Raw genomic sequence first — 22,705 nt, 5'->3', positions numbered from 1 at the left:
GGAACAGACTTTTGCCCAGTTTCATTCACTTTTGAAGGACGAATTGTGTTATGAGGTATCCATTCGTTCCGAAACTCCAGCACCTACAGTGCTAGGTTTAAAGAAACAGTTAAAACAATTAATTCAGGAAATTCCTTCTGAATCAATTTTAGAGACAGATTTCTCTTCTGAAAGTGAGTTAGGGGTTATTACTAAAAAACTTCAAGACTTAGAAGATTTATTAAAAAAGTGTTCTGACACTAAAGATAGACATGCCCTCTGTAGGTCTAAAGCTTTAGCTTCACATTTGCACTTTAGAATTTTGAGAATACAGTGTTCCGAACTCAGCTTAATAAGTAGGAAGAGTGAATTACATACAAAGTTGCAGAGTTTGATTTCCAGATTAGATGCTGACAATGAGTCGTCTCACGACGAATCACTGGATTCCGAGAGTACCGCCGTTGACTGCACTGGTGATAAAAATGTTGCCAAGTGGAAGTTAAATTTCAACGGACAGGGTGATACGCGCAGTTTCATCGAACGCGTTGAGGAATATAAAAGATCTTATGGCGTTTCAGATGGAAAATTATTTGTTTCTGCATTTCATCTTTTTACAGGCCGAGCATTGTTATGGTACAGAGGCAACAAATGTCAAGTTTCGTCTTGGTCAGAATTGAAAACTTTATTTTTAGAGGAATTTGATGCAGTAGATTATGACTACAGGTTGCTAGGTGAAATTCGAGCAAGAACACAAGGCTCTGAAGAACCTGTGTCTATCTATTTCGCTGTAATGTTTTGCATGTTTTCAAGGTTGTCAACACCACTTTCCGAAGAACAAAAGTTACAAATTTTATTACATAATATTCGCCCTTTTTACTCAGAACAATTAGCTCTTGTTGACATTAAGTCTGTCGCAATGTTGAAGGAAAAGTGTCGCAAACTAGAGGCTGCGAGGCAGCGTTCCGCCTTATTTTCTGAGCCTACTAACAGTAAGGCAACTTTAAGTTCAGAGTTTGCTTACAAACAAGTGACAAAACAGATAAACACACTTTCAGTCACACCTGCACCTAAGGTTGATACAAGTAAAGGCACTGATTTTACGAAAACAAATAAACAACTATGTTACAAGTGCGGCAAGGGTAACCATTCCTTTAAATTTTGCAGGACAGTTCCGAAATTTATTAGATGTTTTTCGTGTGGACGTCAGAACTTTACAGTAAAGACATGTCCAAGTTGTAGTAAAAAGGCGATTAGTAAACCCGCTCCGGACAAAAATTCAAAAAACTAATTAGTAAGAACTGTGCAGAGACACAAGTAAAGAACTTGGTCATTAACAACAAAACATCCCTTTTACCTGACACAGTTCTGTATTCAGTGGATAAACGAGACTTTAGGCCACATTTAAAGGTTTTTGTTGACGGTTTTGAGATTACAGGTTTACTAGATTCCGGTGCTTGCGCGTCAATTTTGGGTAACCAGGCGCACAAGGTTTTTTTGAGATTCGGTTATAAATTGCATAGCAGTATTGATACCACATTTTCAGTGGCAAATGGAGACAAACTTGATTGCATGGGTTATATGTTTATTCCGATTACTTATAATTCCGTAACTCACATAATAAAATTTTTGTAGTACCCTCTATAATAGCGGATGTTATTTTTGGCTGTGACTTTTGGAAAACATTTCAGTTAGCCCCTGGCATTTTTGATAATTTAGAATTAATTAAGGCACCTTCTCAATTTTACAATATTTGTGCGATTGATAATGAACAAATTCATACCATCACTTCTTTTGAAAACTTATCATCTCAACAGAAAGAATTAGCCCAGTCTGTAGTAAATAAATTTTTAGATATTTCTTCACAGAAAATTGGATTGGGTAGAACAAAATTAATTGAACATGTTATTGACACCGGTGATGCCTTGCCAATAAAAATAAAACAATATCCACTTTCTCCCGAAAAGAAGGAAGCTTTAAGTAAAGAGTTAGATAGGATGCTGGAAATGGACGTAGTTACTCCGAGTGAAAGCCCTTGGAATAACCCAGCAATTTTAGTGAAAAAGGCAAATGGAGACTGGAGATTTTGCCTAGATTGCAGGAAATTAAATTCAGTGACAAAGGGGGATTCATACTCAATACCGTACATTCCACAAATTCTAGATAGCTTGAAAGAGGCAAGGTTTTTATCATCGATTGATTTAAGTTCAAGTTTCTGGCAAATTCCGTTAGCTAACGACTCTCAGGAAAAAACCAGTTTTACAGTTCCTGGTAGAGGGTTATTCAAATTTAAAGTCATGCCGTTTGGCCTATGCGGTGCACCAGCACGACAGCAGAGGTTAATGGACCAGTTATTTAATCAAAATTTTTGTAGTGATATTGAAAATGGAATAGTATTTTGTTATATAGATGATATTGTTATTTGTTCTGCTGATTTTGAAACCCATTTAATTTTATTAAACAGAGTTCTGGATAAACTAAAAATGGCTCAACTATCCATAAATTTTGATAAATGTAATTTTTTTCGAAACTCTTTGAAATATTTAGGGTATATAGTGGATGAATTTGGTTTACGCACAGATCCTGGAAAAGTTGCCGCAGTTTTGAACTTTCCGACCCCAAAAACTGCACAGGAGGTAAAGATTTTCCTAGGCACTTGTTCTTGGTACAGGCGCTTTATTAGGAATTTTTCAACCATCGCTGCACCACTCAATAGACTAACGAGTAAAGGAAAGAACGCACCTAAATTTGAGTGGAGCGAACAGGCAGAGGTAGCATTTAATACATTGAAGAATGCGTTGGTAACCGCACCTGTTCTTGCGGTACCGAATTTTGAAAAACCATTCAAAATACATTGTGATGCTTCTGCATATGGTGTTGGCGGTATGCTGACGCAAGAAACCGATGGTTGCGATCATCCCATTGCGTATGTCAGTAGGAGCCTAAATAAAAACGAAAGGAATTACAGCGCGACGGAACGCGAGGCTCTAGCTGTGATTTTTGCAGTGGAGAAATTTCAGGCTTATTTTGGTTCCAAGCCAGTCACAATTATCACAGACCATGCATCCCTAAAGTGGTTCTTAAATTTAGAAAATCCCTCAGGACGACTCGCCAGATGGGGTTGTAGATTATCACAGTATAATTTTGTTATCGAACATAGGAAGGGTTGTGATAATGTAGTTCCGGATACCTTGTCGAGACTCATACACGTAGATGTAGTTGGTGATCGTGATGATAACTCTAGTCAACAAGTTTTGGTAGATGACTGGTATGACAAAACGTTTAATGGCTGTAAAATCAATCCAGCAAATTTTCCGAATTATTGTATTTTGAACGATAAACTATATCGTTACAGTAAATGTAAATACCAGCTTCTCAGTGAGTTCGACTGGAAAGAGGTAGTCCACAAGAACGACATCCTTAGAATTATGCAACAAAACCATGCAGATGCAACTGCAGGTCATTTTGGTGTGTTCAAAACTCATCGCAGATTATCCCTCAGATATTTTTGGCGTGGTATGTATAAGGACGTGGTTGAGTACGTTAAGAATTGTGATACTTGCTCTGCGTATAAACACACGACATCAGCCACTCCAGGTCTGCTTGGGAAGCTTAAAGTCTGCGAGAGACCTTTTCAGGTCATTTCGGCTGATTTAGTCGGACCTTTGCCTAGGTCTAAATCAGGATTTACATTTCTTTTTGTGGTGACGTGTTGTTTTTCGAAATATACAATGTTGTTTCCGTTACGGCGTGCCACAGGTGCCGCTGTTGTTAAAGCGCTAGAGAATTTTGTATTTTTGAACCATAGTGTTCCAGAGACTGTGATTGTGGACAATGGGTCCCAATTTACAGGATCTGAATTCCGTAATCTCATTAAGCGTTATAATATTCCGAAATTACACTACACACCACTGTACACTCCGCAAGTTAACCTTGTTGAGAGGTACAATAAGGTTGTTATGACTGCTGTAGCCGCTTTTGTGAAAGATAACCACAGGTCCTGGGACGAAAACCTGTACAAGGTCCAGTTCGCCATAAACAGTGCGGTTAATGAATCCACTGGATTCTCCCCGTTCTTCCTTGTCCACGCTAGAGAACCGGTTTTAAATGGTTCCTTCTATAAGGACACGGATAAGGAGTACGAGGCCGGAATTCCAAGGGAGGAATACGCAGGAAAGTTTGGATCTTTGGAGGACATATTTGGTCAGGTTAGGAGAAATTTGTTTCAGGCTCATGCAGAGTATGCAACGCATTACAACTTAAGGCGTAGGTCTGCAAGCTATTCTGTTGGGGATATAGTGTGGAAAAAGACCTATCCACAAAGCGACGCTACAAATTTTTTCGCAGCTAAGCTGGCACCTAAGTATGAAAAGTGCAGGGTTGTCAAGGTTTTGTCACCTTTGGTTTATGAACTAGTTAGAGTAGCTGACAACCACCCAATAGGCACTTGGCATATTAAGGATATTAAGAAGTAGATATTTGCCATTACTTAGTTTGGTCTAAACTGTTTGAATATTTAAGTTATCAATATTCAATTAGGAATTTGAATGAGTGTAGTGATGTTCTGAGTTAACAGTTACATTACCATGGTTCAGTTGAGGAGGAATGTAGTGGATGTATGTAGGGATGAATATGTGATGATTGGAATGCTTGTGGTAGACCAACCGGTTGAGAAAGTAAAAATGCAAATATCGTACTTTGGGGATAACGAAAGGGGGGGGTTTTGTGTTTTGTTTTCGTTTTCCTTCTAGATAATGGATCATTTCTGTTATTTTTCCGATTCTGTTCCGAGATCTATTTTCTAGGAGAGTTATTTCGTTTTTTTTTTTTCTCATATTCCGATTTTGATTCGGTTTTATTTTTCCAAATGGGATAGAGAACGGTTGCCATATCAGATGGACCCGTTCACAACCAGTTTTTCCGTATTTGTTGAGTAACAAATATTAAGATGGTAGTTTAAAAGAGTGAACCACCGTAGGCCTAGACGCATTCTATCAGTCAGCTGAAGAATGATGCCAAGATGTTTCCACTCAAGTGTCTTAGACACCATGAAGTTTTTTGTATATATTCTTTTTAGAAGTTAGGGTTGTGTAGTTAAGTATAATGTATAAAACCTTACACTGTTTTCAGTATATTTATTTTGTTAGACAATTTTCCTTGTTAGTAGTAGATGTGCGTTCACGCGTAACTTCTGTATTTTTTTGTTTGTTTGTTTCAGGCAAATTGTTAGTAGTTGTTGGATGACGCTGAGGGCAGCGTGGTTCAACCTGTTGAACCTTTTCGTAGGAGGGGAAGTATTGTGACGTTGTAAATTTTGAACTACTAATTGGCGTCTCGCTTTTAATTAAAATCTATTTTGTTCAAAGTATGTTGGTGCCACCTAGCATCAAGGTGCAGAACTACGCGTGGGTCGATGTTCAGAGTTCATTCGAGCCACAATAGATGGCGTTTGCTTCGTTGTCAATTGTCGTAAAAATAAAACAAAATAATTAAATAAAACCATAATATCATTTGTTTATTGTTAAGTCATTAACAAAACGGTTCTTATAATATATCCTTAGGTTCCGCAAATATTCAAAAATGAATTGGCTTTATGATCAAACTAACTGAGAGCGGCCACACTCGGGTTGCGTCTGGCAACACCGATTGCTGAGATTTAGAATTTTCCTGGAGTCAACATGTGAAGACGAATTTTTTTCGTTCCAGGAAAATCTCACTTCTTTTCGCCCATGGCTTCGCCTGGAAAAATACAATAGTCATAAATTTTAGTCATCCTAACGTATTTTCAATGTTTCATCAGTTATGGTGAGTGAAAAATCAAGTAATGTGGATTCGACAAAATGGCGGTTTGGTTAGAGAAAATCCTAATCTCATGATTTCTTTCAGTTCCAGTTATTTTAACTTCCCAAATAAATGAGGATAATGGGTTGTGGGTGGACTTCTGAAAACCATTGGTGGCCAGGAGTTCAATAGGTGAGTTGTGTTTGATCGGGAAAATTCCACGTGTCGAAATTTTCACACAGCACAAATTATAATCTTGTTTTTTCTTTGTTACAGGGTTTACGTTTACGTTTACGTTTACGTTTACGTTTTACGTTTACGTTTTACGTTTAGCTTCAGTTTTCCGTTTTAGTTTTCCGTTTGCGTTTTCGGCTTTCGTATTTATTTCTTTTGCACATTCACGTTGGCAACTTAATTTCTATGGATAAGACTTGGTGAAAATCTTGGTAATGAAACATTTCGGTTGTGAAGAATCAAATAAATGGAGTTTTGGATCTTGGCCGATGCCGTCCAGCTACCTTGCAGTCTTCGCACCTACAAGTAAGCAAATGTTTGTATCCTGGAACAGTTAGTGAACCTTCTTAGTGTTTGTGTACAGTAAGAACCCTGTCTTTACTACTGAGCTTTTATTTTGAAACAATTTTATGAATTTTACTGTGTCATTGTCTATTCCATGCCAATGGCATCTTAAATTTAAAACATAGATTTTATGTACTATCTACCTAAGGCATTCTAATGTATCTAAATTAAGTCTTGGCATTAAGCTAGAATAACTAAGCATTATTAGCCATCACTATGTATTAAGCGACCCCGGTAAAAGTTACATTAAAAACAATTTTGCCTAACATCTAGCAAATTTCATTTATAACACCTCATATACATTACAAGGGAGTCGACGGCTAGCTTCTATTCTTTACTAGGTAGATAGATCAAGTAAGTAAAATTATTTTTTTTTCCTCTAATCTTTGTAAGGTGGTAGATTATTCCGTATCCGGGTATATTTCTATTCCGCCCAATTTACCACCCCTTACACAAGTAATATTTACGTTATTGCTTAAAACCCACATTATTCTGAAAGATAGAGGTGCGTGCGTGAATGGGCTGACGTTTTTAGCCATGGAGTAAGGAATCAGCTTAGCTTAGTGTCTTAGCCACTAGCCTATCACCGCCTTTTCAAAATATAGGCCGACTGCTAAAACTTAGAGCCCTACCGTATTAGAGTAGAAGTAAAATCACCGTTATTGTTCCAAAAACAATAAACGTGATGAAATTTGCTTAGTGAGCACTCGGCTAAAGTGAAATCCCGGGCAGCGCTGTTTGCGCCAGTTGCTCTGTAAATGGGTCACAGGCTGCTCGGGTTCCGTTGCGAGCCCTGCCCGTGCTGCGCGTGTGTGCCCCCCCATAATTGAACACAGGGCGAATTGTTGTCATGTTCCTGGACCTATCGGTTATAAATACAGCTGCTGAATTTACCTATGTGTCATATTAACTGACTGATCTAGCTGATCCGTTTATTGAAAACTCTTCCAAATTCTCATACTTATCTATATACCTACTAATAAATAAAATTGAAGTGTCTGTCTGTAATTTCAAAATAAGTACCTCATATGGTTATTTGAACAGTACCATAACTGAATCAAACATTTTTAAATTTTTTGTCTATCTGTCTGTCTGTTTGAACGGGCTAATCTCCGAAACGGCTGAACCTATTTTGACGGGACTTTTACAGATAAGTAGATGATTAATCAAGGAGTAACAAAGGCTACTTTTTTAACCGACTTTCAAAAAGGAGGAGTTGTGTTTTTGTACCTATGTACACAGAAATCTCCGAGATTTCGGAACCAATTTGTGTATTTTTTTTAAATCGATAGAGAAACTTTATTGCACTGTCCCATAAAAAAATTGGATGCCATCTCCTCAATACTGATGCTGCAGGGGACCTAACCACCAAAACTGATGGGATTTAGAAACTGTTATAAATTGATATTGAAGGCATCTATATACTAAGTAAAGACGTTATCGTGAAACTCGAGGACCCCACTCCTCAACCCTGATGCTGTAAGGAATTGCATTCCTAAATCGTGGTGAAAAACTGGCCTACTGTCGGTTAGAAAAAGGAACGACTAAACTGACGCGATGCCGCTTGCTTCCAAATCCTGCTAACATTTCTATTTTCACTGGGTTTTGAGATCAGTATGTACCTACCTACCTATAGTACGCGACAGGTCGAGAAGGCAATCGGGGAGGGAACGCCCAGCACAAACGCACAGCCCCCGCACCTTGACGGTGTGGGCGAGTGCGGGTGACGTGTGCGGGGCGTCCTCCCGCCTCATACCCCAATTGCCAACTCGACCTGTCGCGCACTATACGTACCTAATCTACTTAATTTTTTAAAGTCATACCAAAGATTATAAAAAACTACAGATAGGCAAAGCTCATACAGTGTGTACCTATATGCGTAGCGACACAGACTACATACTTAGGTCATAGGTAGGTACGATCGTGCTTACAAAAATGGCAGCTCGTTATAAGGTTCATATATACCTACTACTTACCAAAAAGTCTACCAAAAATGAAATTTAATTGTATTTATCGTCGTAAAAATTTATCATCCTTATAGGTATAGAGTAGTACCTACTTAGAATTTTATCTACCATCGATATAAGTAAATCAGAACTCAACCATGAATTCCATTATAATTAACTAGCTTATGCCCGCGACTTCGTCCGCGTGGAGTACCTAAACAAATTTTAAACCCCTATTTTACACCCTTAGGGTTTGATCTTTAACAATGAGAATTTAACATGAGCTTAATAAAATATGTCATACTGCTAATTTCAAAAATATTAACTACAAATTTCGCGATTCTAACTTCAAAACTGACAGACTTTCATACAAACTTCAAACCCGTATTTTACCCCTTTAGGGGTTGAATTTTGAAAAATCCTTTCTTAGCGGACGCCTACGTCATAATAGCTATCTGCATGCCGAATTTCAGCGCGATCCGTCCAGTAGTTTGAGCTGTGCGTTGATAGATCAGTCAGTCAGTCAGTCAGTCACCTTTTCTTTTTATATATATAGATTATTACAACATCAGCTGATGCACAATTTTGTTATTGCGCATTCTGTTGATGTGTAATCTCGGCTAGACGGGGCACGGGCCGCAGCCCGCACGCCAGTTCCCTCTGTAAATGGGTCACAGACTATTTAGGTTCTAGCCCGAGACCCCTGCCCCCGCGATGCGATGAACAATTGAACACACGGTTTTTAAGTTCTAGATAATAATTATTATTCAACGTGCATTATTTACATTACTATACCTCTACATAATAATGTCATGGTTTTGAATAAACTTATGTTCTCGTTCTACAGATATTTTAAAATATAATACCTACCTATACCTACTGTCTACATTGGTTTTGTTTTTGATTCTTTTCTTCGAATTAAAATACTGCTTTATGAAAGAAAAAGACCAGGCACCGAATCGATTAATCCTTTGATTAGTATAGTCTATTTAGCTTTAACATACGCATTGCATTATATACTTACATCCAGAATGTCGTAGAATCATCTGGACGCTTTTGTTGTAGGTGCCTATCGGATTTGCTATCAACCAAATCTATAGTTTCTGTATTTTTCTGTTGCAGGCGGCAGTACCGGAGGGCATGACTTTTCCTGGTTCACTGCCAGACGTTGCGGAGAGATGTGGACGGTGGGCACCGGATTCTCTATCAGCATCCGCATCAGGAAGCTCTGACGAAAAGCCCACGCCGCGGCGACCGCGCTGGCGTATTGCCCTGGCAGCGCTGGTCGTGCTGGCCGCGCTCGGGGCCGCTCTAGCACTGCCACTCGCCCTCGGCGGCGGGGGACGCGCAACCCCCGAACAGAGGTTAACAACTATTCGGCGCATGTTACGTGATTCGCCGCTCGTCGATGGTCACAACGACTTAGCATGGAATGTTCGGAAATTTCTACATAACAAAATTGGAGATTTTAATTTAAGTGCCGGTTTGGAAGGTTTGGAGCCGTGGGCCCGCTCGCGCTGGTCGCACACGGATATCCCGCGGCTGAGGGACGGGCAGGTCGGCGCGCAGTTCTGGTCGGCGTACGTGCCGTGCGGCGCCCGAGACAAGGACGCCGTGCAGTTGGCACTCGAACAGATGGATGTCATAAAAAGAATAGTAGATATGAACGCTGCACATCTCGCTTTAGTCACTGATGCTACGGAGCTGCTAGATGCGCATCGTGAAGGAAGAATTGCTTCTTTGATAGGAGTGGAAGGTGGCCATGCCCTTGGCGATTCTTTAGCGGTACTCCGTGCTTTTTATAATCTCGGTGCTCGATACCTTACGGTGACTCATACTTGTGATACGCGATGGGCGCGCGCCGCTGGCACCTCAGGTGGACTCACAGAGTTCGGACGCGCCGTGGTTCGTGAGATGAATCGTCTAGGTATGATCGTGGACCTTTCTCATGCCGGCGAAGAGACAGCGCGCGACGCTCTGGAAACCTCACAGGCACCTGTAGTATTTTCTCATTCGGGCGCCGCCGCAATTTGTAATTCTTCTAGAAATGTGCCAGACGAGCTCTTGCGTATGATCGCTGCGAACGGAGGCGTGGTGATGATTAATTTCTACGCAAAACTCGTCACGTGCGGCGAGCGCGCGACCGTAGAGGACGTCGTAGCGCACATCAACCACGTTCGGAGCGTGGCCGGCGTGGAGCACGTGGGGCTGGGCGCGGGGTACGACGGCATCGACGCGCCGCCCGAGGGCCTCGAGGACGTGTCGCGCTACCCGCACCTGCTGGCCGAGCTGCTGCGCGACCCCGCCTGGAGCGAGGAGGACGTGCGCAAGCTGGCCGGCATGAACGTGGTGCGCGTGCTGCAGCACGTGGAGCGCGTGCGCGACCAGTGGCGGCGCGCCGCCGTGCTACCGGGCGAGGAGACGCCGGGCGCGCGGCGCGGCGAGTGTGCGTACGGGCCCGCGTGACGCAGGCTGCGAGCCGCGCGCTTCCGCGGCCCCCCTCGTACTGCTCAATATTGACATTTGTTGACCGTAGTTATACATGTATATTAGTGTCCAAATGTGATTTAGAGATTAAAGTAATCTTTACCTGACCTCGATGCACAAATTGTTTAGCTAAGGAGCCGCGCGTGCTGGGTAGTTCGTCGACGTCGGCCCGCGGTCCGGCCGCTGAACTTTTCTCCATCCACGCACACGACTTCGTTGACGAAAGCCCAACGCGATCCGCGATTTATATGATGTGAGCCAAGATTTAATAAAAAGGATTATAAAAATTAAAAAGGAATAATGTGTTTATAGAAAAATAAATATTCTTTATTTATAATGTGTATTTTAATTTACCCAACACCTATAAGTATCTAATAAGTAAGTAAGTATCAAAACTAGGACGTGTGGTCAACATGGGTCAACGAAGCAGTTTCTAAAATTGTTACCTAAATATTCACTCAGGTTTCTCTAGACTTTTTTTTGATAGTACCTACCTAATTGTCCAAAATTTCAATGCCACCAAACCACTTAATTTGTTTGTTTCTCAGAAAATACTTAATTGTAAAGTCTGGCGATCCTGGGATCTTGCTCTTTAAAAGTTGAAAGACAGAGATAGAGATTTATCGTAGGTAAGTGGCATTATTTGCAAGACAACCTCTCCTCTAGGTACTAATTGATTACGACTCTCAGCAATGAGAAATTCGACGCAAAGAGAAAGACAGAGGAAGAGAGAGTCAGAAGCCACTTGCCGTCAGTTATTTAAAAAATTCTATCGTATTTAGGTAAGTCCTATACATAAGTTATAAGAGAAACTATTTTAACAATTCTTCTAGTCATCAAATCGCGGTGATAGCTTAGTGGTGAAAACGTCCTCCTATTCGAGAGGTCAGGGATTCGATCCCGAGCCCACACCTCTGAGTTTCGGCTATGTGTGCAATAATTTAACGGTGAATGAAAAATTAGGAGGAAACCTGAGTAGTATGCATGAGAGTTCTTCATATTGCGTTGTGCAAAAGTGTGTAAAGTTTATCAAGCGACGCTTCACCAATTTGGTGGGCCTTCTTATTCTGAGAGGAGACTCAGTAGTGAGCTGGCTATGGATTAATCATGGTGATGATGATACATCCTGTACACAAAACACTGTGTGGCAACTTTTTTCTAATATAAAAGTGCGATTTAAAAATCTATGACTATTTAAACCTAAAATCACCCGTCATTATACCAATGTAACCCATCGCCAGAGTATTCAAGAATAGGGTCTTAGACTGTACTCTGTAGGTAGTAATAAAATAAAATGAAGTGATTTTTTGTATAGCGGTAGGTAGTTTAAAAATCATGTTTTTTAATTTATTTTTAACATGAACGTCACGCTGTATGGAACTTTAAGTTTTATAAATGCTTCCTTTTTAATTTTCTTGTGTAAGCTCAAATTGAAATAGAGAAACGGGAACTGGTTCATTAACTCATTCACATGACACAACTGAACCACATAATCACTAAACGAAGTAGTACTTAGAAATTCTTTGCTATTATCTTAAAATATGGTATCATTATTTTACGATTTGTCATTAGTTAATGTCAAAACGTGTTTTTACGTGATTAAAATTTGGAGTATGGAGGTAGGTAAGATTGGTATAATAGTGCTTTAAAAAGGGTTTTAGGATATGATTTACGTAAATATATATTTTATTGAGGAATTAGGTGGTTTTAAATGTTATTAAAGGATTTACTGAGGTTTTTTTACTAATTGAACCATAGACTCACAATGTTAGACACCTTTCTAAAGTTACCCATAGCTACTGTAGGTACCAACCCATTACCAACCAATATTCAATGTACTCTGTGGTACCAACTCAGTTGGCGATTCTTTTTGCCCCCGCACTATTTATTTTTCATAAAAATCTGGTAGCACTGGAAACGTCAAAAAATGTAGTCCAAATATAACGTCAAGCTTAGTTCAAGTATAGTGCGACAAGGCTCTCTTGGCACTTGAATGACATTGACTGGGGGGCGCTGTTGGAAACAAAGGCCAAGAACAAAGGTTTATATACACTGTAGTCTGTGGGATAGAAAGAAAAGTCTCTCATGAAAGGAATTCAAGAACCAAATTACAACGATGTTCTCTCCACTGAATTGACATTGGCGGAATTATTGCGGACAACAAAACCGCAGTACATAGAGCCATAGACAAGAAAAGAAGAAGAAGAAAGGCCAAGAATATTCAAACAAGAACAAAGGGGACACTTGACGGCAACGTTAGTTCTGATTTTCGCCACGCGCCAAGATAGCCTTGTCGAACTGTAGATGTTAAAACCAAAAAGTACCTAGAACCAATACCTTTTTTACCTATCTTTATGGTAGGAACCTACTCTGTTCGAGATTTGTCAATGGCACGGCAACTGTCAATGCAACATCCTACTCTATGGGTCAGTGGTCAATGATTCGATCTACATAGAAAAAAATCGAGTTGTTTTCGTTGTTTTCAGCTAAAAGGTAGTTCGTACACTAATAATTTTAGTTCTGCGTTTCTTTGTTTGAGTTTATTTAGTTATTAAATTGGTGGAAGTAATAATCCGCGTCTCTGGTGTAGTGAAATACCTAACTCAAAAAGTTTTCTTACAGCTTCGCATAAGAAATCCTTGGTAAGCTAAATCAAATATTGTTTTAATTTTTTGTGTACCTATTCGTTTGTAAAACCCCAAATAACTTATCTGCACGTCCGCTATATATGCATTTCTTGCATGCAGCCTTATTTTGAAAAGAAGATGGATTCTCAACCAGGTTCGTGTAATTGAGTAAACTAGTCTCTTGTATTGTACTTACATCTTCTCCACACACGCACACGTTTGCACTGATAATACATGCGTTTCGCGCCTAGATTCTAATTGGAAAAAACTACAACATAGTTGTCTGAACTAAAATATTTCCATTATTAAACTGTGATGTGGAACAACCTAACAATTACAAGAAAAAACATATTTTTACCGATTTTATATACTATAAGTGATAAGTGAATTACTCAAATGGTTGTGAACTTGTTTTCCTAATTTGTTAATGGATTTCAAAAAGTAGCACTAAATCTTACTAAAACATTTGGATCATACAAATGTATGTCATATTTTAACTTTAAAATGCTTGTCCAAACAGATACATTTAATGAATCTGTGTCAACGATCTTAGAGCGCAAAGTTCGTGGGTGGCTGAGTGGAGTAATTGATGACATGCGACGCAGCAGCCCTGTGCAACAATGGCTAGACTCTCTACCGGCCGAATCTGAAATAGAAATCCAAAATGTTGTGGAATCATTGAACAATGATAATCAAGATCAACAGAATACTGTATACAAGGACTCTGATACAAAGTCTAATGAAAATAAAGCTGAAGAATCAATTACGGAGAACACTGTGATAGAAACTAACCATGAAGATAAAAAGGTCACTAGTGATGAAGTTTTTCACGATGACAAAAGTTTAGATATTTTAGAATGCAGAGAGGTGGGAAAGAGGAAGTCTTTAGAAAACCCTGCACTGATAAGTACTCTTAAAAATAGGAATGTGAAGAAGAAGCTTCAAAGAGACCAGTCTATTCAATCAGAAGGCTATGCACCAAAATTTAAAAATCCATTATTTAGAGATCATTCACTACAGGTAACTGTAATTTTTAAAATAGGTATATAATTAAATTTAGAATTTTAACTTACTTATTTGATTTAGATTTGATACCCAAAGAAAAGTCTACATGATGAAAATTTGGAATGTGGCAGGATTTTTCGAAATTCTGACGCGAGCAAAGCTATGGGTGGGTGGTTTCAAGTTCCATTCGATAGCAGAAACTAAAGACTTTGAATAAAATAAATAAAAATAAAATAAAAATAGCCTTTATTTCAGAGTATCCAATTTAAAAAAAAATTATATTACAGTTGTTTGCATCACAAAAAGTCTCTTAACTCTGAGTGCCTTGCGGCAAAGGCCTCCTCTAACTCTTGCCAGTGCTTCCGTTCCTTTGCCACCCTTCTCCAGAATGGACCAGCAGTTTTAATTAAATAGACAGTTTTAATATTCAACTCTATTCAGTTCTAGCATTCCAATACTACAATACATTAATTTTATCCATTTGTTTTTTAACAAATAATAAAATGATATTTATTGTGCCGCATTGTGGTATTAACAGTTATTACAGATAAGGTTGGACCAGCTGCACAATCACCTCTGATTGGTTGCTGCTCACTCACTATTAGCTACAATGCATTGTTGCAACAAGAATCGCACAAATTCAGCCAATCACAACAATTGAGATTGTAATAATGATTGATGCAGTTTTTACGAAATCGATCTACTGTTCACAATCTACTGAGACACAGTCAGTGTGCAAAAATGTAGATACAGTACCCGGGTAGGAAATATTGCACCTGGCAGTTTAGAAAGAGATGATTTTAGAGTGTTGTCTCTGTAGTTGAGAGCGACAACATGTGTCTTAGATATGAGTGACAGAGATGACGCTCTACAAAGCCGAAATCTCATAATTTCGTTGTGCAATATTTCCTACCAGGTACTGTAGTACATACTTTATTTTATTTTATTAGGAGAACCGACAGCTTACATTAATCTATTATAATCTTAAAATTAAGTAACTACAAGCTAATAAAAGGTTTTCACAATTAGATACTAAATTAAAAGTAAAATGAACACTGACAGACTATAACTAGATATAGTTATTACGTTATGCTAGCAAATAAATTTAGATATTAAATATTTATAATTATGATATTATTTTCAGTCTGATGGCAGTGGATCAAGTGGAAGTTCTGTTTTAAATGTACTAGGAGCTAGAAAAGTTGACGCTGAATCTGTCCTTCTTGGTCTAGGATTTGGACTAAGTGAAAAACAACAGAAATTACAAAGGATTCCAGATAGATTCCTCATACCATCAAAAGTAAGCAATTTCAAATACTTTTTGATTACTATAAAAAAATTAAGATAGAATACAGGAAACAAAGTTCTTCTTCTTCTTCTCTATGACTTTTTGTACTGTGTGTTTGTCTTTGTAAAACAAAAAAAATCTTAATAACTTTGTTTCCAAAGTTGGTAAGATTTATTTTGTTTTCAAAATATGAACACCAAGTAATTACATTAGGGCAGCCCGAAGCTGGTGTTGAAAGTAGAAGTTCTTTTTGGTTGTGAAATTGGTTTAATTACTGATTTTACATAAGTTGGTATATTAAAATTGAAGATACGTCTGTTCACACAGGTGTTAGGACACTAAGGCGCGAATTTAGGCAGTTTTCTCTTGTAGAGCACGTTTCGCTGATGGGGCAGTCAGCCAGCGTAACAAAGTCACCAGCCAATCACTAATGAAACTATGTTTTTGAATTGAATTTCGATTGTTTTAAAAACATGTTTATGATTGGTTGGTGCCTCAAAATGGTTAATGCCCACTGAGATTTTTGTCTGTGTCATTTGTATGGGTTTACGTAACTGAGAGAACACTATATTAACCTCTTTCTGTGGTATAGATAAATACCTAGTAGTTGTTCTCAACCAATTGTGGAAAATCACCTCATTTAAAATGTTATTTTAATTGCCCTCCCAATTAACTACAACAGAAAATGATATGTTAGATTAAACAAACTACATATATCAAACTGTGATAAGTACATACTTGTGTTGCGACTTGCAGCCAATGTGTTTATAATACATTATTATTTAAACAAACTATGTAGATGACACTGCAATTTATATTTTGAAAATCTCGAGAAACTCTTTGATTTCTTAGTACAAAAAGTAGTCTATTTGCATTTATATTGTTAGTAGGATTATAAAATCAGTACTAATATTGCCAATGCCAAATATTGTCTGCTGAACAGATACCACATTATAAATTTTGGAACCTTCTTTCAGATACAAGGCAACTTTAAAAATGTCTGAAAACATAAATTCCATAGTGATAAGTTGTGAAAAACTACTAGTTAGGGATTGGTATTTAAATGAAAAATAAAAAATAAATGAAAAATATATATATATTTATTACAGCTCAAAGGAATAAGCACAGAACAGTTCATTAAAAATGAGCAGCATTCAATGCGCATGCACGATTGTGGAATCTCTGGATATAGGGGCCTTACAGGTAAGCAAATTATTTATGTATAATCTATAGAAAGGATGCTAAAACTACATGATTTGTCCATACATTGCTCTCATACCTCATTGTTTATTTAAAAATATATAATATTAAATAACCTACTAATGTGGCTAATTATTATTATATGGTACACAATCTCTAAACAGCTAAACTAAAATGACAAGTCTAAATAAAATGTATTGCTATCCTTTTCATAACGCTTCCTACAGAAAATGATAGCACTGGATTTAGATCTGACAATGTCTTATATTTTAGAGAATGTGTATAACAGAATTAACACAATAAAATAACTGTCGATTCTGATGTCTTTCTCTAAACTTTTAAAGTACATATCTGCGTCTTTGTCTTTTTAATATTGCTAAAAAGAAAGGAAAATAGATTTTAAAAACTTTAAATTTTAGTGCTACTCTAGACTGGCACCTAAATACTCTGTCCTTTTCTTGTTACAATGATACGAAAAAGATGCGAGTACTCTAAAATTTTATTGCTATCAGAATCAGTACCAATGTCAAAGAAGTAGGTACTTGACGAAATAGGAAAATACTGTTTAAATTCAATTTCCTTGTGCATGCAGAATTTTGATAAGGACTACTAATAATACGCCAGCTTTTCCAAGGTTATTAAAATGTTCAATTTAATGCTTTAGAGCTAGTACACATTACGAATATTTACAGCGATGCAAGAACGCGTGACGGCATCGCGACTGCCAGTCATTGCATTGATGCAAACACACGTTTGCATTTTGTTGTGTGCATTGTAACTTTGAATATTACTTATAGATTGGCTTTTCTTGATAAAATTCGTGTTATATGAAGCAGACAAAATTAGTATGACTGGCCATTATTTAGAAGTGAAAACGAGTTGCAGCCCGCAACAGTTTCTGTTCGGAATGATCCGTCTAGTAGTACATGAGATGAGATCTTTGCATTGTAATGGCTCTCGGAGACTGAAACGCCAGAGTATCGCAACTGCTTCGCGTTTGTATTGCTGCAAAAAGTCGTAGTGTGTTTGTGTAGCTCTAAATGTTAACATGGAAATTATAAAACAGACTAGCTGATGCCCGCGACATCGCTCGCGTGGATTTAGGTTTTAAAAACCCCGTGGGAAATCTTTGATTTTTCGAGATAAAAAGTAGCCTATGCCACTCTCCAGGTCTTTAACTACCTATCTATACCCATGCAAAAATCGCGTCGTTCCATTGCTCCGTTGCGATGTCATTAAAGGACAAACCAACAAACCAATAAACCAACAAACAAGCACACTTTCGCATTTATAATATGAGTAGGGATGAACATTTTTCTTATCAAAGACTAAAATATTTTTATACTATGAATTATAACATGTTTTTTCATATAATACCATAATCAAAATTCATCGAAATGGGATCAAGGGCGAAGGAACTTCATAACAGCTTTGTGCTTAATACTAATTCAATCGTTTCTACTAAATCTACTAACAGAACACTGTACGCCTGTCTGCCGTTTTATGAAGCCTTTACCGACAAGCTATCATAAACCATATCAAGTTCCAGAAATAGCTGTGCAGTAAGTATCATAACCAAGCCATATTTCTTAATTTACTAACAAAATCGCCTGCATGATTGACTAAAGATGTAAAAATATTGAAAACATTTTCTTGTCTGTTATTTTGGTAATCTGTTAATTTGTTTTAATTGAAATATTATTTCCGTAGAAGAAATGATCGAAGTTTGTAACTGAACTAAAGTATGTATTTCATGTAATTACGAGTTTAGTATAATTTGGATAATGTCAGAAATCAACTACAGTTAAATCAGCTTCGGCATAAAAGCTGTAGGTAAAAGTAGCTTCAAACCCTATGCACGTCACTACCTATAGCACAAAAAAAAACTTGTTTATAATTACTTTAATGCGATGAGCCATTCGGTAGGTCAGAGGTTCGATCCCGGTCACGCCCCTATAATTTTTCGGAGTTATACGTGCGTTTTAAGCAATTAAATATCATTAGATTTAATGATGATAGAAAACATCGTGAGGAAACCTGCATGCCTGAGAGTTCTCAAAAAGGTGTGTCAAGTCTGCCAATCGGCACTTGGCAAGCATGGTGGATTATACCCTAAAACCCTTCTAAATTTGAGGACGTACATGTGCTCAGTAGTAGGCCGGAGATGGGTTGATGGTGATGATGAAATTCAATAATTGAATTGCAGGGAATCCTCATGTTCCACCGTCGACAATTGTAGCTAAAATAATGGAGTGTATCCTTCAAGACGACGTGTGTCGTGAAGAAGCACTGATGAAGGCGCGCCATTCCATCGCCGACATGCGCAGCTCAGCGGCCATTCACGCGCACCTGGCTGCACGGTTACGAAGTACTTAATGTTATTACAAAAACCAAAATTCTGACCAATGTTTATATTTAGTTTACAGTTCTAGATACCGACACATTTATATTTATACATGCTTTTAATTAATGTTGTATTTTAGAATTAGATTTTAAGGTAAAAGATCTTCCTATTGTTTTTTCAATAATATCCTCCAAAATTCTGACCAATGTTTATATTTAATTTTACAGTTTTAGATACCGACACATTTATATTTATACATATACTTTTAATTAATATTATACTTTAGAATTAGATGTAAAGGTACTATATCTTCAAACAAACCCATTTTAAAGAAAATGTTATTTTGAAACGCTATTTTAAAGGTATCTTACCTATTTTTCGGTATCTGTACAATATCTGGCCCCGGGCCCATACATTCTCGAAACATCTCCAAGTAATATTTAAGTCAATGCCTTTCTGTAAATTTTTTGGTAGTTTATTATTACTTTAGGATCAAATTAAGACACTTTTCAAAATATGGTAAATACCCTATTAAAATAATAGCTATTAATAATCCATAAATAATAATCATAATGCTCTATCATGTACGAGTATCTGCGGTTCCTGAAGTTAAACTGTATAATATTAGAATTTAATATTGGCAGTTCAACCATTTATGAGTATGAAAATACTGCTAAAAACCATGAATTGAATTTGATATGGATTATGGATTTATTTTAATAATTTTTTATTAACTGATTCAATCTTTATCTGAAGTTCATGTTTGTAAATGCACACAAAAAATAATGAGATATAAATGAGCAATTCTACTCTTAAATTTAACTTCTATCCTTAAAGGTACTTAGTTGGATCTCATATTCTTGGTTCTTTAACAGATTTTCCTTGTTAGAGTAAACCCACGCATGCGATTTAAAAAAATGGTCATTTATTAGTAGGTATTAAGCGAGTTTCCCGTTTTTATAAGAAGAATGAGGAATAATTAAATAAAATTACCTATACCTAACTTTTCATTCTTGATAAAATTATTTTGAATTAAGATGATTATTTTTAAAATATTACGTAATTTGTACTTGACCAACTTTGTACTTACTTAATCTCAGACTGATGATGAATTAATCTCAATTACTTAAATTATTTATTGAAAAAAATAAGAACCTTTACATAAATATGACATACAAATACATAATATACACAGGGAGTATGTGACGATGACGATTAATTATACAATTGAAAACAGAATTTTAGTTTTAAATGTTTTAAAAATATTTTTCGCAGTAGAAGATACTTTATTTTGTTAAATATAAAAGTAGGTACTTAATTAGTCGAAAGAAAATTTGAATTTTTACTTAATAGATTTTACTCACAAATCTCATCTTGCTTAGTTTTATCAATTCTCTTCACATTAGGAAGTGCAAACTTCCTTTTGTTGCGTTCAAAAGCAAGTTATTGACAGTGAACCGGGGTAATAGGTAAATGCGATATAATATACGTGATAAACGTGATAATATTGTAATATCACAGACATAATGTTTTTGCGACCACTAAGAAAATTGACAAATTATGAACATATCAGAAACTTTATTCAACGTCGGCACCAGAGTGTGTTCTTTATCAATATATACTAATTTTATCAATATATACTAACTTTTTCAATAGTAACTACTACTTGTCCCAGTTTCTCATGGGTAACCAAATTATATACAGATTTACACTTGCATTTTTGATGATACTAGGGCCTTTCAATAAGTAAAGAGACAAATGGGTATAGCTCAAAAACGGTTTTAATATTTCTGAATGACATACTGACTTGACATGACTTACTTTAACTTCCTCAGCTATCATTTCTATAGTAATTCTTCTGTTTTCACGAATAAGTCCGTCAATCCTCGATTCCAACGATTGATCAGAAACTTCCACTGGAGTCCACATCGGGGTTCATCACCTACACTAAATTTGTTCGGCCACTTTTAAACAGTACCCACGTGTAAAAATTCGCACGGTTCCTACAACTTTTACCGTACTGTATCAACATTCTAGAAAAAAAATCACTTGGTTTTACACCTTCTGCGACTAAAAATCTAATGACTGAGCGCTACTCTTCTGAGGTGCAATCTTCTTATGGACTAGAAATTTTGAGGTTGTGTTGACATAAAATGATGAAACAGCTGATCAGAGCATATCCCAAGGTTGCCAACTAACACCCCTGAAAAGATTGTACACATTCATTGAATAGTTTTAAAATTATAGAATTTGTCTGTTTACTTATTGAATGACCCTCGTATTTTTGGTTATTATGATGAGTTAATCTTTGACGTTTTAAAAATATATTTGAAATATTTTGAGAAGAACATTTCCACAGTGCATAGTGTCTTTACAGCGCTCAAGTAGTGCTATTTTCACCAATCATCGTCATAGTTCGGCAAATAAATGCTAAATTTTTATAAATTATACACCACCACCGTCTCAAAGAATCCGTCTATATTCACTGGAGAAAACCGTGTCACGATCCGTTTAGTAATTTCTGAGGCTGAGATCTATAGAGCGTACTTTGTTCAGACTTAGACTTTCAGTTAAAACGGGACAGATTTATATCAGCAAATCTTATTTTAATAGCATCTAAGTCTAAGCAAAGCCTCAGCCTGAGATAAGCGCGAACAGACAGACAACTCGGCGATGGGACTTTGTTTTATGATAAGTAGTGATTTAATATGAATATTGAAAGTAGTTGAATAAAATGTTCAGTGTGATGTTTGCTTGTACTTTCATTAAGGCTAGGGGTGCGCTACGGGCGGTCATATAACCGGCGTATTGTACGTAAAATTGGGATGATGCCTATGTCCTATGTATGTGTATATGTGTTTTTTTAGAGAGAGTCCTCCAAAATTCACGAAACCCACGTCCACTGTTAGTTTTAAGTTTGCTTACCAATTTAAACTATTGATTTAACTAAAAAAGTACGTCAAATTACGTCAAATGTCTATGACGTCACATCTATGTATTTATTAATATAAGCTCCCTTACTAAGCGTTTTGACATTGATAAAAAGTAGCTGATTTGACTAGCATCATCATCCCTAAAACTCATGTAAATTGCCGTATTGATAAATCGAGGCGGCTATTTGACCGCCTGTGCGCCTAGCCTAGTGATAGTTGTGATCAAAGAATCTTTGTTCATATTTGATATTATAAATGTAAATAGAGTAGTTCAATTGTTAGTGTATTTCTTAGTTTATGTAATGTTGTAGATTTGGCTGTGTTAAGTAAAGTCATAATAATTATGTTGATGGTGTGTAACATTTATCATTGCAGAGATTTTTATAGCGTGCCTATATAAAAAACTTGAAATAATATATTAGTAGCTAGTTTTTTTTAATGTTTATTATTATTGCAATATGATATGAATTTCTTCTCTTATCTTTAATATTTCGAATTTTTAACTTACCCCTGTTTTTCTTTTTGTCTTTAGTAAAAGA

General features: G+C 36.9%; 2 protein-coding genes across 6 annotated transcripts in view; both read left to right on the top strand.

Annotated features, from left to right (window-relative positions):
- Positions 1–11,099, top strand: part of LOC117988155 (dipeptidase 1-like) — a 29,577-nt gene extending 18,478 nt beyond the window's left edge. For both annotated transcript variants that reach the window (XM_034975272.2, XM_069503030.1), the window contains exon 2: positions 9,405–11,099. In XM_034975272.2, coding sequence (XP_034831163.1) covers positions 9,405–10,748 — 1,344 coding nt within the window. In that variant the 3' untranslated portion in view covers positions 10,749–11,099. The remainder of the gene's footprint in view (positions 1–9,404) is intronic.
- A 2,073-nt stretch (positions 11,100–13,172) lies between these two features.
- Positions 13,173–22,659, top strand: olf186-M (Ki-ras-induced actin-interacting protein-IP3R-interacting domain olf186-M). Of its 4 annotated transcripts, XM_034975275.2 has the most exons (7): positions 13,173–13,411; positions 13,517–13,550; positions 13,917–14,416; positions 15,546–15,701; positions 16,799–16,892; positions 18,367–18,451; positions 19,096–19,275. In XM_034975275.2, exons 2-7 carry the CDS (start codon positions 13,535–13,537, stop codon positions 19,130–19,132), a joined length of 888 nt encoding a protein of 295 aa, XP_034831166.1. In that variant the 5' UTR covers positions 13,173–13,411; positions 13,517–13,534; the 3' UTR covers positions 19,133–19,275. The 4 variants fall into 4 exon arrangements, with proteins under 4 accessions (XP_034831166.1, XP_034831164.1, XP_034831168.1 ...); XM_034975273.2 differs by lacking the exon at positions 18,367–18,451 and having other exon boundaries at positions 13,174–13,411; positions 19,096–22,659; XM_034975277.2 differs by lacking the exons at positions 13,517–13,550; positions 18,367–18,451 and having other exon boundaries at positions 13,175–13,411; positions 13,950–14,416; positions 19,096–22,659.
- The last annotated feature ends 46 nt before the right edge of the window (positions 22,660–22,705 follow it).

The sequence above is a fragment of the Maniola hyperantus genome, chromosome 14, assembly GCF_902806685.2.
Source record: "Maniola hyperantus chromosome 14, iAphHyp1.2, whole genome shotgun sequence".
In the NCBI taxonomy this organism is placed as follows: domain Eukaryota; kingdom Metazoa; phylum Arthropoda; class Insecta; order Lepidoptera; family Nymphalidae; genus Maniola; species Maniola hyperantus.
Note: the sequence above shows the minus strand (reverse complement) of the source record. Positions and strands in the feature narration are given on the sequence as shown.